The 14,658-nt window shown below is 50.7% G+C and overlaps 1 protein-coding gene across 1 annotated transcript in view; it reads right to left on the bottom strand.

Annotated features, from left to right (window-relative positions):
* Positions 1–13,714, bottom strand: part of LOC125617621 — a 45,273-nt gene extending 31,559 nt beyond the window's left edge. The window contains exons 1-2 of the mRNA XM_048805892.1: positions 13,382–13,714; positions 2,056–2,138 (exon numbers count right to left, since the gene is read on the bottom strand). Coding sequence (XP_048661849.1) covers positions 2,056–2,138; positions 13,382–13,453 — 155 coding nt within the window. The 5' untranslated portion in view covers positions 13,454–13,714. The remainder of the gene's footprint in view (positions 1–2,055; positions 2,139–13,381) is intronic.
* Positions 13,715–14,658: the final 944 nt, after the last annotated feature.

The raw sequence follows: 14,658 nt of genomic DNA, 5'->3' as shown, positions 1-14,658 counted from the left end.
CAGGATCCTGTGCGTAGGGGGAAGTTTCAAAGAGAATGAGGAATCGCCCCTTCTTCTGGGAGGTGTTTGAATTGTATTTAACTGGGTGAAGCTCAGAGGACACGTACAGCCTCCAGCCTGGGTCACACCATGAGAACAGTGGCCTAGGTCTGCAGGGTTCCGTGCTGGAAGGCTGTGTGTTCTCACACCGCACATAAAGATCAGCAGGCAGGACAAGCAGGTTTCTTTTCATACATCCTTGCAGAGGAGCCAGCAGATCAACTGGGTCAGACTGAGGTAAATAAAAAAAGACTTAAGGATAGGTTGGAAGGAGACATATGAGGCACCCAGGAGTGGCCAAGATTCAAATCCAGGTTTAATGTCCACTTTCCTACATGGATTAAGAGTCCCTTTTGCACTCCTTGATCCCAACCAGCACTACTACATCAGTTATTAGGCCCTATCCACAGGCAAACCAATGTAGTACCGTGTTCAAAGGCAGAAGGCAGCAGAAAAAAACGACCCTCCACGCCATTGGGGGTCAACAAGTAAACGATCCCCTGCTCTGGGAATGGCCAGCCTGCACAGTTAGCAACCCAGGGGGAATTAAAACACCCTCTTAGATCATGCCCCTGTGGACCTTCCATGTGTAAATATGTCAGCTAAGATGGAGCCAGGGCTTCCTCTCCAAAGCCCCCACTCCTCCCTGTCTCTCAGAGTGCCCCAGGTCCCTGACCACACCTAGGTCCCAGCTAAAGGAGGCTTCAGCGGATCCCCTTTAGCTGGGATCTGCTCCGGCCCCTCCTCCGCAGTCCCCTTCCTCTCTCTGCTCCCCTGCCCACAACCCGGGCTCAGTCGGGGAAGCCACCTGCGGAGGGTCTCTCAGCAGTGGACAGGGCGGGGTATGCAAATGCCCCCCTCAGCCTTTCTTCCTCCCCAGCTCTCCGGGTCCTTCCCCAGAAGTCCCCACGACACAGCCTGTGACCCAGAGGCTGTTGGGAGGTTCGGATCGCAGCTGTATAGCCTTGGTTCCCAGACGCCGGGCGACAACGAGGGCGAACACTGCCTCCCCTTCACGGCTGCGGCCAGCTGAAGCAGGGACCACATCCGACCCGGTTCCAGGCTCAGCAGCGCGGTCCCGGGGTGAGTGCTCGGGGTCTCCGGGGGCAGAGGGCGCCCTCTACAGGCAGCCAGGGGCGGTGCCGCAGCAGAGTAACGGCAGTGGGGCGTGGAGTGAGTCCTGCTGCTCCAGGGAGCCTAGGGTGGCCTTTGGGCCCCAGGAGAGTGTAGGGTGGGAAGGGGCTGCTGTGATATCACCGGACGCCACCTTTCCTGGAGGCCACTCTGAGCTTTCCCACCCAATGCTGTCCACTGTCCGGTGTAGCTTTGATGGCTCTCCCAGACCCCCTCCTTCCAGCCATTTAGGTCCACCAGGTGCACTTCATGAAGAGCTGTGGGTAAGAGCCCAGGCTTTGGCGTCGACCACATCAGAACTGGGGTCCCAGTTTCTTACTCTCTGTGCCGCCCACCTTCCCAAGTCTAGTTGGGGTGATCTCTGTGTCCACAGCCCAAGGTGGTTTTGAAGGGAATGGCTTCACCATGGTCATGGTGAGAAGCATCTGGCCAATGACAAATGCCCAATCCCAGTCCAAGTTTTGTCCTGCCCAAGTTCCAGCCAGTGCTAAGTGAGAGCCTCAGGGAAGGATATTGAAGCTCATCAATTTTGGGCCAACTCAGTGAAGAAAAATTTAAACAACCTTCTTGGATTCACTGCATGTTACTTTTTGAACTTGTTTATTTCCTGCTCTTTGGTTCTTTTTGGAGTACACCCACATTGATGCCAAAAATACCTGAGTGACTCAGTGAACAACCTGATGTCCTGTCCCTGGGATGCCATGTATCTGAGAGCAATCTGGGCCTTACTTATTGTCTACATAGTTCACATTCTGCTGCTATGATGTGAGTGCCCAGAAATGAGATCAGCCGAGCCGGCAGCAGTGAGACCTCAGTGCAGAGAGAGGCTGGGTGGCTGGTGAGTTCTGGGATAGCAGTTCCCCTCAGTGCGTTTTCACCTACCTGGTGAGTGTCCATGGCTTGCAAAAAATCTTCCTCCATCTAGCAGTCTGTGCTGAGGTACAGCTCTGGGCCAGGCTCTTGAGCTGTGGAAACAAAGCAAAGCGGATTGGTCTTTGTCTCTGCCTTGGTAGGAAACAGCAGCTGAGCTCCAGGACAGGAGCACTCCTGTAAAGCATATTCTTAAACAAGGCTTACAAAGCAAGCTCTCTCCTTGTTACCATTGTCCTGCCGTGTGTTGGGAGGGAGTTACACCTAAGTCAGAATACATTCACCTGGTGAGATGATAGATAAGTCAGCCCCAGTCCAAGGGCTGGGCTGTGGACCCTTTGAGAGCTCCAGTGGTTGAACTGCTGTTCAGTTTAGACCATCAACCCAGTTTCGCACAGAGCAAAAGCTGTGGTAGCACAAACCATTGCTGTCACCCTGGCTGAGGAGTCACCAGGGCTGGAGGGATGAAGCAGAAATGCTCCCTCCTAGGCCTAGTCCCTTAATCAGGAGCCCTGACTTCTGGGTCTCCAGTTTACCACCTCTCTGGTCCTGGTGTGCCGTCCCTGCTCTTCCATGTGCAGTGACTGGACGACCATAAGCAACACCCTGACTTCAGGTCTTCACGTCTTTCCTCCACCGTGAGCTGCGATTATCTCAGTGAGTCTTGTTCTCTACCCTGTTGGGAATGGCTGCAGGACCCTGCCGGCACTCTGCTGGATTCTGTCATTCACATCTTATGTCCTCTGGTTACTCCCAGTTTGTAGGCCATAAGGAATCCCCAACAGGTCATGGGAGCATCACTGCTTCCCAGGCTGGAGGTGGTGATGGGCCGTGCAGAGCACTGGGCATCTTCCTGCCGGTGGAATGAGGCCCCCAGGTTGGTCACCCACTTTTGGTCACCTTCCTTCTAGGTGTGATGCCAGATTTCATTGCAAGTAGATTTCCCTGAACATCAGAACTGCTGACCACCAAATGCAAAGACCTATCCCAAGGTCAAACAGAAGTCATATTCACTGCCGGCTCCTCCCGGCCCCCCAGGACAAATAAGATAAGAATGGGGAGATGGTATGGGTCTCACTGCAGGTGAACTTAAGGGTAACCGAGGAGCCAGAAGAAACATGAGCACAGAAAGGAAGACTGGGAACTGGCCTGAGGGTTGCAAAGCTGTTGGGTGTGAGGACCCAGAGCTTACCACTGCCTGTAGAAAAGCATCCTTTTACAAAGGCTTTCTTTCTTTTTATGACTTTTATGGGTACATTGTATACGTAATTGTAATTATATATAACAATGGGTGTCACTGTGACATATCTCTGCAGGCACATAGCTAATTTGCTCAGTCTCATTCCCCAGGGCCGCCCCCCACTCCCCAGAGCCAGGTGTTTCCTAAGTGTGCCCGGGGCTGTTGAAAGGACATGTCAGTTGGGCAACTAGACTGTCTGTCCTTATAAACTCCCCTCTGCCCCATCCCCAAACTGCATTCCCTCTCCCTGGGCTCCAGCTTAAGAACTGACAGCAACCCTGGAGGCAGGGGCCTCCTGCTGGTGAGACTTGGCAACTACAACATCTGAACAGCCTCTTCCAANTCCCTCCCCTTCTTCCTTCCTTCCACGGATCTCCTTTCTTACATTGTGCTGTATTTGTCCACGGACGGACGCAGCATCATGGGGTCAATTTTGTTTCCCAGAACCTCCCCTCCTCCTCCGCCTTGTCCCCTTCCTCTGCTCTATCGGTCTCTGTCCTAGTTTGGTTTCCTTTATCACAGCACAATTCCTAATAGCCAAGCTATGGAGCCAGCCTAGGTGTCCGAAAATGGATGAGTGCAAAAGGAAACGTGGTCTCTACACACAACGGAGAAAGCTCTGAATAAAGATTCGGCCATGAAGAAGAATGAAATCATGCCATTTCCAGGACAATGGATGGAACTTGAGAGCATTATGCCAAGTGAAGTGAGCCAAACTCAGAAAGTCAAGGGTCATATGTTTCCCTCCTATGTGAAAGCTAGAGGGAAAAGAGCAGAGGTTTTCTTGGCCGGCTAAAAGGCCAGCATCCCGTGGAGGTGCTCCCACTCAAGCGTTCCCCTGGACGGATGACCTGACTTCGTCCCCCCTTGCCATCTGGTTTTTACCGGAGAGAAGCAAGGTGAGTGTGAAGATCCCAGGAGAAATCTCTTGGAAGACCGCAAGATGCGACTTCACATGCCAGTGGTCCAGCCCTGCGACCCAGTGGAGGGTTTTTGGAAAATTCGCCCCAGTCTCGCCTGGCCTTTCTTGCCGTCCTTCCCAAAGAGGCCAGGGCTAGTGAGGGAAAGGTGGCTTTGTTAGGAGGAGGAGCTCATGCAGGACGCGTGTCTGTCACAGGGATGCTCAGGTGCACCTGTCAGCCGCTGTCTTGTGGGGTGGGCGGGGAAGAAGTGGCTTCCCCTTCCTACTTCTGAGTCATAGGTCAGGTATAAATCATGCCCTTTCCCTCACACAGCCACCTCGAGGCGCCGGATAAACGCCCTGGCTCAGCGTCGTAAGCAGGGGGTTGCTCCCAGCAGACTCTGCAGAGCAGCTGGTTGCAGCTGTGCACCTGCCCAGTGTGTGGGGGGTTCCTGGTGCCCCACAGCCAGGTGGCCTCTCTGGTCTTCCTCAGCCTTTCCCCACTGACTTCCTGAAAGTCAACCTTGCTGGGATCCCAGGAGGCAGCAGAAGGCTCCGTACACCGATGACGGTGCCCTGGGCGGGCACACAGGGACACAGAAGAGGGACCAGCATGTTTGCCCTGTGAACCCAAGAATGGCTGAACTGCACGGGCCTGTGTCCTCCTCTCTACAATGGGATGCCTCATGTTTATTCCTGAATTTTCTTGCTTCTGTCAGGAATCTGATCAGAGTTTAAGTCAGTTTTCTAAGCCTTGTCTCTTTTGAAGTGAAATATTTAATTTTCCCATGGAAGGAAATGAAAGTCTCAGAAACGAAATGGGAGATGTTTCAGGGTGTGTGTCGGAGGCTACAGGTGCTCTCCTTGTCCTCAGAACACTCCTGCCGTTTTACTCTTTAAAATGTGCAGTATGATTGCTTCTGAGATAGGTGTATAGAATGACTCACGTGCTGTCACCTCCACCCTATCTTCTTGGCTGTCTTGCCTTGGACAGAGGTTCCCCAAGAGGGACGGTGTCCTCTTATCCGGTTTCCCACTCCCCAGAGCCAGGTGTTTCCTAAGTGTGCCCGGGGCTGTTGAAAGGACATGTCAGTTGGGCAACTAGACTGTCTGTCCTTATAAACTCCCCTCTGCCCCATCCCCAAACTGCATTCCCTCTCCCTGGGCTCCAGCTTAAGAACTGACAGCAACCCTGGAGGCAGGGGCCTCCTGCTGGTGAGACTTGGCAACTACAACATCTGAACAGCCTCTTCCAAACTTAGGCAGGGTCAGAGCCAGGGAGGAGGGGATAACGGGGCTGGGGGCCTGGTGGCACCCTCCTGTAATTCTAGCGACTGAGATAGAAGAATCAAAAGTTTGAGGCCAGCCTCAGCAACCTGGCGAGACCCTCAGCACCTTAGTGAGAACCTCTCACAATAAACAATATAAGAGGGCTGGGGAATGTAGCTTGGTGGTAAAGTGCCCCTGGCTTCCTTCCCGGGGATGGGGAATGGGAATGACAGCTGAATATACTGAAGACTCCCTCTGTGACACACACTCTCCTCGTTGATGTCACACAGACTGACTGGTTTTCCTCCTAGCAACTGTATGGGGTCCACCCAGCCAGGAAGCCAGCAGGGTGAACCTGCTGTCCCAGCCCTGACTCTGACCAAGAGACCGACCGCCTGTCCCGATTCAGGATTTATAGGTGTTCATACTGGTATGAATTTATACCATAGGGAAATGCTTATTTATAAGGAGTTAATGGTAAAACTCAATTGTTTGAAAGAATGAAAATTATTTAACTCAGCAAACATTAGATATGATTTGCAAGTCTCTGGCGGGATACTTCGAGGACGAATGACAGTGTTACAAAGAACAAATTGCAATAACTCACAATGCAGTATCTGTGACAAGACACTAACGCAAAGAGAACGTTCTAGAAGAATGCTATGAATGCTATGGGAATGCAGGGAGGAGACGTGGCCTTCTGGCCCAAGGTGAGGTGGTGGGGGCAGATCTGACAGGCCTCAGCCTTTGGCTGCATGGGTGACGGAGTAACTGGTGAAGTGGGTGTGGGGTGGGAGGAGGTGGCAGTCGCATCCTGGTGGGGGAGCAGAGCTGCAAAGGCAGCGAGGCCACAGAGCGGAGGGCCTCTGGGAGGCCAGCTGACCAGTGAGGCTGCTGGGACTGCAGCGGGGGGAAGTGACGGAAGCCCGGAGGTGGGGCAGGGCTGGGTCCTGGGTCGTAGGGATTTCAAGTTACAACCCTGAACCCTAGGGGTCAGGAGGGTGGTGACAGCCATGCACATGTTGGTTGGTACCAACAAAATTGTGAGCAGGACAGCTTCAGGGAGAGGCAGATGTACATAAATATCAGGTAACATTAGTGATGACCCTCAGAGGACACTATAAATAGTATATTGTCCACTTGCTGGCTGTCAGCCGGTGCCAAAGAGCACACCTGTCCCAGCCTCCTCACCAGAATTGGAGCATCAACCCCAGCCCTTGGTGACACAGTACTGGGGTGCGGACGGCTCCAGTTGCATTGAAGGCAGCTGCTTTGGTGGGTGGAGAAGACAGGGACTGGCCACACGCGGATGATGAGGGTGGGGTAGTAGCACCAGCCATGCTGAGAGTCCCGACTGTTGAACATGGTGGGTGACATAGGGCACAGCAGACCCCGTTTGCTCCACCATCATCCCCTGTGGTGGCTGCTTATCATTATCCCTGTCTCACACAGGAGAAAACCCAAGCCCAGAGCGGGCGACTACAAGGCCACACAACTAGTAAGTGGCAGAGCTGGAAGATGCCAGGCCACCTTCCTGCCTGCTCCTGGGAGTTCACCATCACATCAGTGCACTTAGCTCTGACTGTGGGGGAGCCACAGGAGCAAGGCCCCAAGGAGATGTGACCCAGGACAGGCCCATTTGGGAAGGACGGGCAGATGTAATTGAGGACAGGACAGCTCCTTGAAGGGAGAGGGGTCCGGAGGTGAAGCACCACACAGTGGGGAGGACCCGACCGAGCGATGGTGGGCCAGCTTCCCGGGAGCGTGGCCACACCTGGCTCTGGGTGAGGAGGTGTGTGCAGCATGTGTGTGCATCCTCTGTGTGTACCCAGCATACCTAGTGCATGCAGCGTGCGTGTGTCTATAGCATGTATATATGTGCAGCACTGTGTAGCATGAGCAGCTTGTGTGGAGTGAGTAGCATGTGTGAAGCACATGTGCAGTGTGTGGCACATACACAGTACGTATGACATGTATGCAGTGCAATGCAACGTGTATGAGCACACATTCAGCACGTAACGTGTGCAGGGAGCAGCATAAGTGAGTGGGAGACATGTGCACTGAGTGTGTGGCACACATGAAGTGCGTGTGCAGCACACTGTGATGTGTGGTACACCATGTAATGTGTACCATGTGTTTAACATGTGTGCATTGTGAGTGTAGCGTATGCAACTGGAAAGTCACCCACCCTGGCTCAAGATGGTGCTGGAAATTCCCAAAGAAAAGATTTGTTTCTTCTCTAGGCACTTCTCATGGAGTTATTTTCCAGCAGGGCCACTAGCTAGGAAGGAAAGGGTTTGCTGGGCACAGCCCATGCTGCAGGGGATGTTCCCAGCATTCACCTGTGAGCAGCTGCCCTGCTATAGAAGCACGTCTGACAGATGAATGAAGATACCCAAGAGCCTCACACTGCATCACTTATGAACACTTCCACCTGCATTATTTGGTTAATTTTCATAAGGACATCAAGAAGGCACTCTCTTCATTTAAGACACTTAACACACAAACAACAACAACAATAATAAAAGCCACTGAGATTCAGAGAGGTCAGTTCACTTATCTGAGGTCATACAGCTCTAAACAGTGGGATGACTGTAGGCAGCCACCAGGTCACATGATTTAATGGGTTCTTCTGCACTTTCCATCTTTAAATAGAATGTCCTATCTTCATAGGACCCAGCAATTCTACTCCTTTGGTATACCCCAAGATAACTGAACGTATGTCCACACAAAAACATGTACACAAATATTTGCAGCAGCACTGTTCATAATAGCCCAGAGTGAAAAGAACCACAGAGCCTATCAGTTGATAAACAGAGAAGCAAAATGTGGCTGATCTACAAAATGCAGCACTATTCTGCTGTACAAAGGAATGAAGAGCTGAAGCATGTCACAACCTGGGAGCCCTGAGACATTGCGCTAACTGAAAAAAATGTCAGACACGAAAGACCAGGTGGTGTGTGGAACATAAATGGAATAGGCAAATCCGCAGAGACAGAGAGAGACCCGTGGTCACCAGGGCAGGAGGAGAGGGACAGCTACCAGCACATGGTTGCATTTTGGGTGGTGAGATGTTCTGGAATTAGATAGTGGGGACGGATGTTAAGAAAGGATAAAACCAGCTGGGCCCCGTGGCACATGCCTATTATCCCAGTGGCTCAGGAGGCTGAGGCAGGAGGATCACAAGTTTAAAGCCAGCTTCAGCAATGGTGAGGTGCTAAGCAACTCAGTGAGACCCTGTCTCTAAATAAAATACAAAAAATAGGGCTGGGGAAGTGGCTCAGTGGTGGAATGCTCCTGAGTTCAATCCCCGGTACACCCCCTCCAAAATAAATAAATAAATAAAGGATAAAACCAAAATACTGACCCTTCATGACACTAAATTTGTAATTCTCTTTGCCACTTTGTCTGTAGTCCCATCCATCAGAGGAACATTTGGGTTCAGAAATGCCTCTTTAAAAAGGCCAAGGGCTTACCAAAGCCGTGGGTTATCTGTATTACAAAGGTTTTGTTTCTCTCAACACTTAAGAGTAATAGAAAGACTACTTGGAAAGCAACTCTCCAGGAAGGAGGAGCAGTGTTAGGGACCGTCTGTTCCCCTCTGCCAGAGCCCAGCACCACCTGAGGCTGGTTACCCAACCTCTCTCTATGCCTCAGTTCCTTTCAGTAAAATCAACATAATGAAAGCCCTTTTCACCCCATCAAGTCGATAGGGGTGTTACCGGGCTTAGGACAGCGCCCACCACTCAGCAGGGGCTCAAAACTAGTTGACATAAGCAATAATTTCAAGAATCTGATAAGGACTCTGAGCAGTAGGCTCACCCTCTTGTAAAGGTCACTGCTGGAGTAAGCCACATTCTGTATTCTTCTAGATGGTTTTCCAGTTCACCCCCCTCCCCATTTGTCCACCTGTTAGGAAAAGATTTGTTACAACCCGCAAAAGAAAACTAGTTCTACTGTAAACTATATCCTATTTCTGTGCCTGATGGAAATGAAATTTCCAAATGAGCAACACTTTTGTGACTTTACACACATTCTGAGGACCACAGTTCCATGTGTAGAAGGCACTGGGGTGGGTAGTTTTTCCCGGTGAGGATTTAGTTCTCACACTCAATCTTTTTGTTTGGTAAGGCATCCCCAGTTGAGCCTTAGATTTGAGCAGATAATTCCAAATCCATGGAATGCAGATCGATTCCTTTCTACAGAGGTGCAGGAGCAGATGATTCAGCCTCCAGCTCAGGGAGTCAAGGGCCCGAGAACTTTCTGAGGAGCAGGTATTCCCCCAGTTCTGTGGGATCACTGCTGAATAAGACAAGGGTCCGAAGAGCATGTCCCGTGACGTGGGAGGCCTTGCCCAGTGGAGCCGACTCTAAGAGGAATTCCAGGGCTGGGTACCTCTGGAAACTTGGCAGGGGAGATGTGAGCGAGGCATTCCTGGGCTGTCACTCAGCAGCATTTCCCTGATGGCACACGGCATTGCTATGGAATCAACTGGCAGCGCAAAATAGAACACCTTTGATGATACGCTGCTTCTTTCCATGAAGGCGGCCAGAGGGATCCTCTTCTTGCGGCTTTGCAGAAGAGTCATCTTGAAGCACGGCAGGCTGGTCTGAGTTTCCACCAGCGGGACTTGGAATGTGGATGACTTCCCGAGCAACAGTTGTCTTTGATATTTTGGGTTTTTAAAGTTGTATTTCAGCAGATGTGAAGTACACGAATAGTCAGGTTATAACAGGATAACTCCTTCCTAAACATGTGGGAAATCCTCTCGATTCATGGAATCAGGGCGACAGAATGCCCTCCAATGTCAGAGGTGGAGACAGACGTGCCAGATCAGGCTGCCATCGGAGACTGAGTCCGCTCCTAAATGGTCATATACTCAAGGTCACGGCTGGCAAACTCCTGACTGAAGCTGCTGGGGGCTACAGGGAAGGACTGGTGTCAGGGCCTTGGCGGATGGGGCCCCATCAGGCCAAGCGGGAGGCGGAATCCCACCCGGTGTTGGGATGGTGGCATCGTGTGTTAACCCCATCCAGTCACCAGTGACATGTAGAGAGGCCCTGGCTGTACTGTGAGGAACTGCTGCTCCCACTCAGGCTGCCCCATGGGCTTGGTGTGTGGCTTCGTCGTTCACACCACCAGCAGCCCATGAGGGTGTCCCTTCCTTCTGTCTCCTTGGCTTGCCAAGAGAGCAAAGCACTGATCATCCTCCCAACTGCTGTGGCTGGGATGAGCCGGCTGGGGTGGGGGACAACCAGTTGCTACTCCCATCTCAGGTTTATTTGTGCCCCCCACAGAAGGCTCCAGAAACTTCCCATTCCCAAACTCCGGACCTCCCAGTCTCCAGAGATCACCCACATAATGAACAAACATCTTAAGTCACCCTTGAAAAAGGGGGATCCTTTCCTCCTCCTCTTAATCCATGGAACAGCCTTCTTTCCCTTCATCAGAATAAAAAGAAAAGAGCTCTTTACAGAATAATTCTGTGGTTTGGAAAAAGCAGACAGCTGTGGCTGTGTGGGACGGGTGTTCAGTGCCCACGACCCCTTCCTGGTCTCCTGTGGCCGAGTCCCTCAGAGTCTAGTCACAGACAACCTGTTTTCCTCCGAGACTCTGCAGAGGCTTTCTCAGGGATGACCTGGCCCTCTTTGTTGCCACAAGCATTACAACCTACATATAATGGAAGGAAACTTAACAAATGGTCAAGCCAGAGATAAGAATATATAACTACAGAGAAGCAGCCTGAGAGAGCCAGGCCATCTCCCTGGTGCCTAGAGGCAAGATGGAGGAGGATGCAGGGCAGGGCTGGTTCAGGAGGCGCAGGGAAAGGACAACTGAACTGCTGTATTGCAAACTAGATAGGCTCCCCTGTGTCCTTAGGGTCCAATGTATCATCTCTTTCAGAATCTGACACTGTAGCAATTTTGAGTATATTCCCCTTAGCACTGAAATTGTTTAAAGAAACAGAAGCAAAGAAGAATTTAGGTCACCTGAAATATAGGGAACACAGGTCTGGAAAATTCTTTTTTTTTTTCCAGGGGGAGGGGGACTGGAGATTGAACTCAGGGGCACTCAACCACTGAGCCACATCCCCAGCCCTATTTTTGTATTTTATTTAGAGACAGGGCTGCCCTGAGATGCTTAGCACTTTCGCTGTTGCTGAGGCTGGTTTTGAACTCCTGCCTCAGCCTCCTGAGCACTATGATTACAGGTGTGCACGCCACCGTGCCTACAAGAAAACGTCACCAGTATGGCAGGGCATGTACTTCCCTTGCTTTTATAAAAAGATTAAAATGGTTGAATTCTATAAAATGATATTCTTTTTCCTTCCCTCCTCAGGGGCTGATCGCCAGGAGGTGTCTTTGCCCTCAACTTCCTCCAGCCCCCTCCCTGGTGTGGCTGATTCTCAGTTTAAAGCAAATTGAATCATGTCACTGTCCTCTGGAAGAGTGGCTTGTTGTCACCCATGCCCTATGCTCCCAGCTCGTCACAGGGACCATGGTCCTTCAGCACACTGTTCCCTGACACCTTCCTCCTGTGACCCCAGGTGTGTGACAGCACACTGCCCTGCCTGTAACCCCTCCCTGCTGGAAGGCCTGGTCCCTGGTCCTCTCCTCCTAGAGCTTCCCTGTCTTCCCCGGCGTGGGGGGTGGGGTGGGCTCCTTTGCAGTGCTCCCCAGACACCTCCCCTTCCTCCAGTTGGAGCCCAGCACACTGCATAGGGGCGATTCTGCACTGGTCCATGCTGGCCATGAGCTCCGAGGTATGGCCAGACCTGTGCTCCAAGTGCAGTACTTGGTCAAAGCTGGTGGCATCAGCAAGTGTCTGAATGACAGGGATACTACTAAATGCAACCCAAAAGAAAAAACAAAAACAACAACCCAGAAAGCTTCTGTTCCATAGAGCATGGGGTGGTGACATGGAGATTCCTGGTATGTTCTCTTTGAGTCTGTGACAAGCTCCTACTCTCCCTACTGGCTAACAAACCCTGGGCCTTTGTAAATCTTACAAAGCTGGTTGGTTTTTGTTTAACAACTTCTGCTCTGAATTGGGGCTGGGATCATATGCTGCTGCCTCCCTTTAAATCGGCTGACACTGGTCTGTCTACTTTAAATCACATACCACTTCCTCGGTCCCTTTGCTCCATGATGTATTATTTCACATAAAACACTGTAGGGGTCTTTGTAAGAAAGAAGTCAACTCCTCAGATGAATTGAAGTTTCATTTTATTTGACTAGTGTTCCCTGAACATTAACAAGTACTGTTGATTTCAACTTAACATTTCTAAATTAATTAACAAATTATAATTTGTCATCAAGTATTATCTAGGTGTTGCTCCTAATGCTAAACTGATTGTTTTTTGATCCTAAATTCTGAGATGGATGTTCCTGAAAATATGATGGCTCATTATTTATCTTCTATGCTAATGTTTCTTTCTAGTAGAACTTTAAAAATCACTTGGAGCCTCTATTGCACTTTTCTGTGCAATCCACCCCCAGCATTTGGAGGAAGATGCCAGAATTAACCAGGAAGGGGCAGAGGACACACAGGCGAAGGAGATTCGCCTTAGAATGTAAGAGCCCAGCTCTTAGGCCCCCCAATGTCCCTTTCTTTAGTTTGGCATTTCTAAATAGATATTTCTTTTAAAACTTAAAAGAGAAATACATGTTCATTTTAGAAAAAGTAAAACTATGAGTGCTAAATAGACAGCTCCCCGCATCTCAGCTACTTGGTAACGTTTGGAACCCTGCAAACCTGGGCCCATTTTCCAGACATCACATAAGCACCTCTAGATACCTCACGCCAGACCTGGGTCTGTCAATAGCGCTCAGGAGAACCAGCGGCTCCAGCTGGAGGCTATTTTCAGTCTCCTGGGGAGCGAGACTTGCCATCTCCCACCTCCTCCAGACGGAGGTCCCCCTACTTACCATGCCCATGGTGGCGGGGACACTGTCGCGGCTTTCCCCTTGCGGTGCTCTGGGGGGCTGGGGACCAGGCATAGCGGTGCCTCCAGGGTGGCAAAGGGCTGAGTTTAGAGTCTCATGGTCAGAACCCTCGCTGGCCACTCCAGGCAGAAGTGCCACAAGAAGGCCAGGCCGGGCACTCCACGCATGCGCTCTCTCCTCCCTGCCAACTGGCTAGAAAGTAGCGATCTCTGTTCTCTCTTCTCCCCCCCCCCGCCCCCCCTTTCATCCTAAACTTGGATTGACCTGCCAAATTCTTAGGAAAATCATGCCACAAGGGTCTATTTTCAGCAAATGCTGCTTGGAGGGTTAGGGGTTGTTCTTGTGCAAAGCAGGTCACTCGAGCACCTCTCCCTGTGGAGGCCTCTGTCGTCAACTGTTGGACACTTACTGAGGGCACGACGTGGGCGGGGACTACAACACTGCACTCCCCGGGATCGGGCAGTGGCTGCATGCAGGGTCCCTTTTTATAGCTGGCACAGGTGGCTGTGCTGCAAGCCCTGGTCTCCAAAGCGGAGCGTCCTGCTCCTCACCTGTGGTAGGAGTAAGGGGGAGAGAAATGGCCTGCTCGCTTTTGGGAACTCCAGCACATTGATCGTCAAGGCTGTCTTTATTGATGGATATCAACTAATGGAACGAGCCCATTCTAACCAGGAATCAACGGGAGAGTGTACCTGACAAGAACTTTCTGTCAGTATCTATGTTGATCTTTCAGAAGACCTTGTAGAATTTCACACTTTGTTGCAACTTGAAAATTAATCTGGTCCAAACTTCCATTTTCTAAGCAAAGAAAGGAAGATTAAAAAACAATGACTTCTTCAAGGTCAGGGAATGGCACATTTTGCTTTAGCATTAAGATAAAGTCTCTGCTACCGGATCCATCCTTGGTGTTTAGTGTTGGTGGCATTCCATACCCAAGGTGCACGCTCCACACATCAGCAACACATAGCTAATGTGCAATGACTTCATCCATCTTTTCATAGACATAAGTTCCTTAGAGTGGTTTCCAAACACTGAAGGACCATCAAAAATTTGTAAAGGAGAGCTGGGGTTGTGGCTCAGTAGTAGAGCACTTGCCTACCACATGTCAGGCACTGGGTTCAATCCTCAGCACCACATAAAAACAAAGATATTGTGTCCATCTACAACTAAAACTCTCTCTATATATACGTATTTTTGTAAAGGAAGCTCTGTTCTTAAGGTTGCATTTTGAGAAAAATTGTCCCTTGATAATCTCTAAG

Source organism: Marmota marmota, unplaced genomic scaffold, assembly GCF_001458135.2.
Source record: "Marmota marmota marmota unplaced genomic scaffold, marMar, whole genome shotgun sequence".
NCBI classification, from domain to species: Eukaryota; Metazoa; Chordata; class Mammalia; order Rodentia; family Sciuridae; genus Marmota; species Marmota marmota.
The sequence above is the reverse complement of the archived record's forward strand: the minus strand, read 5'-3'. Positions and strand labels throughout refer to the sequence as shown.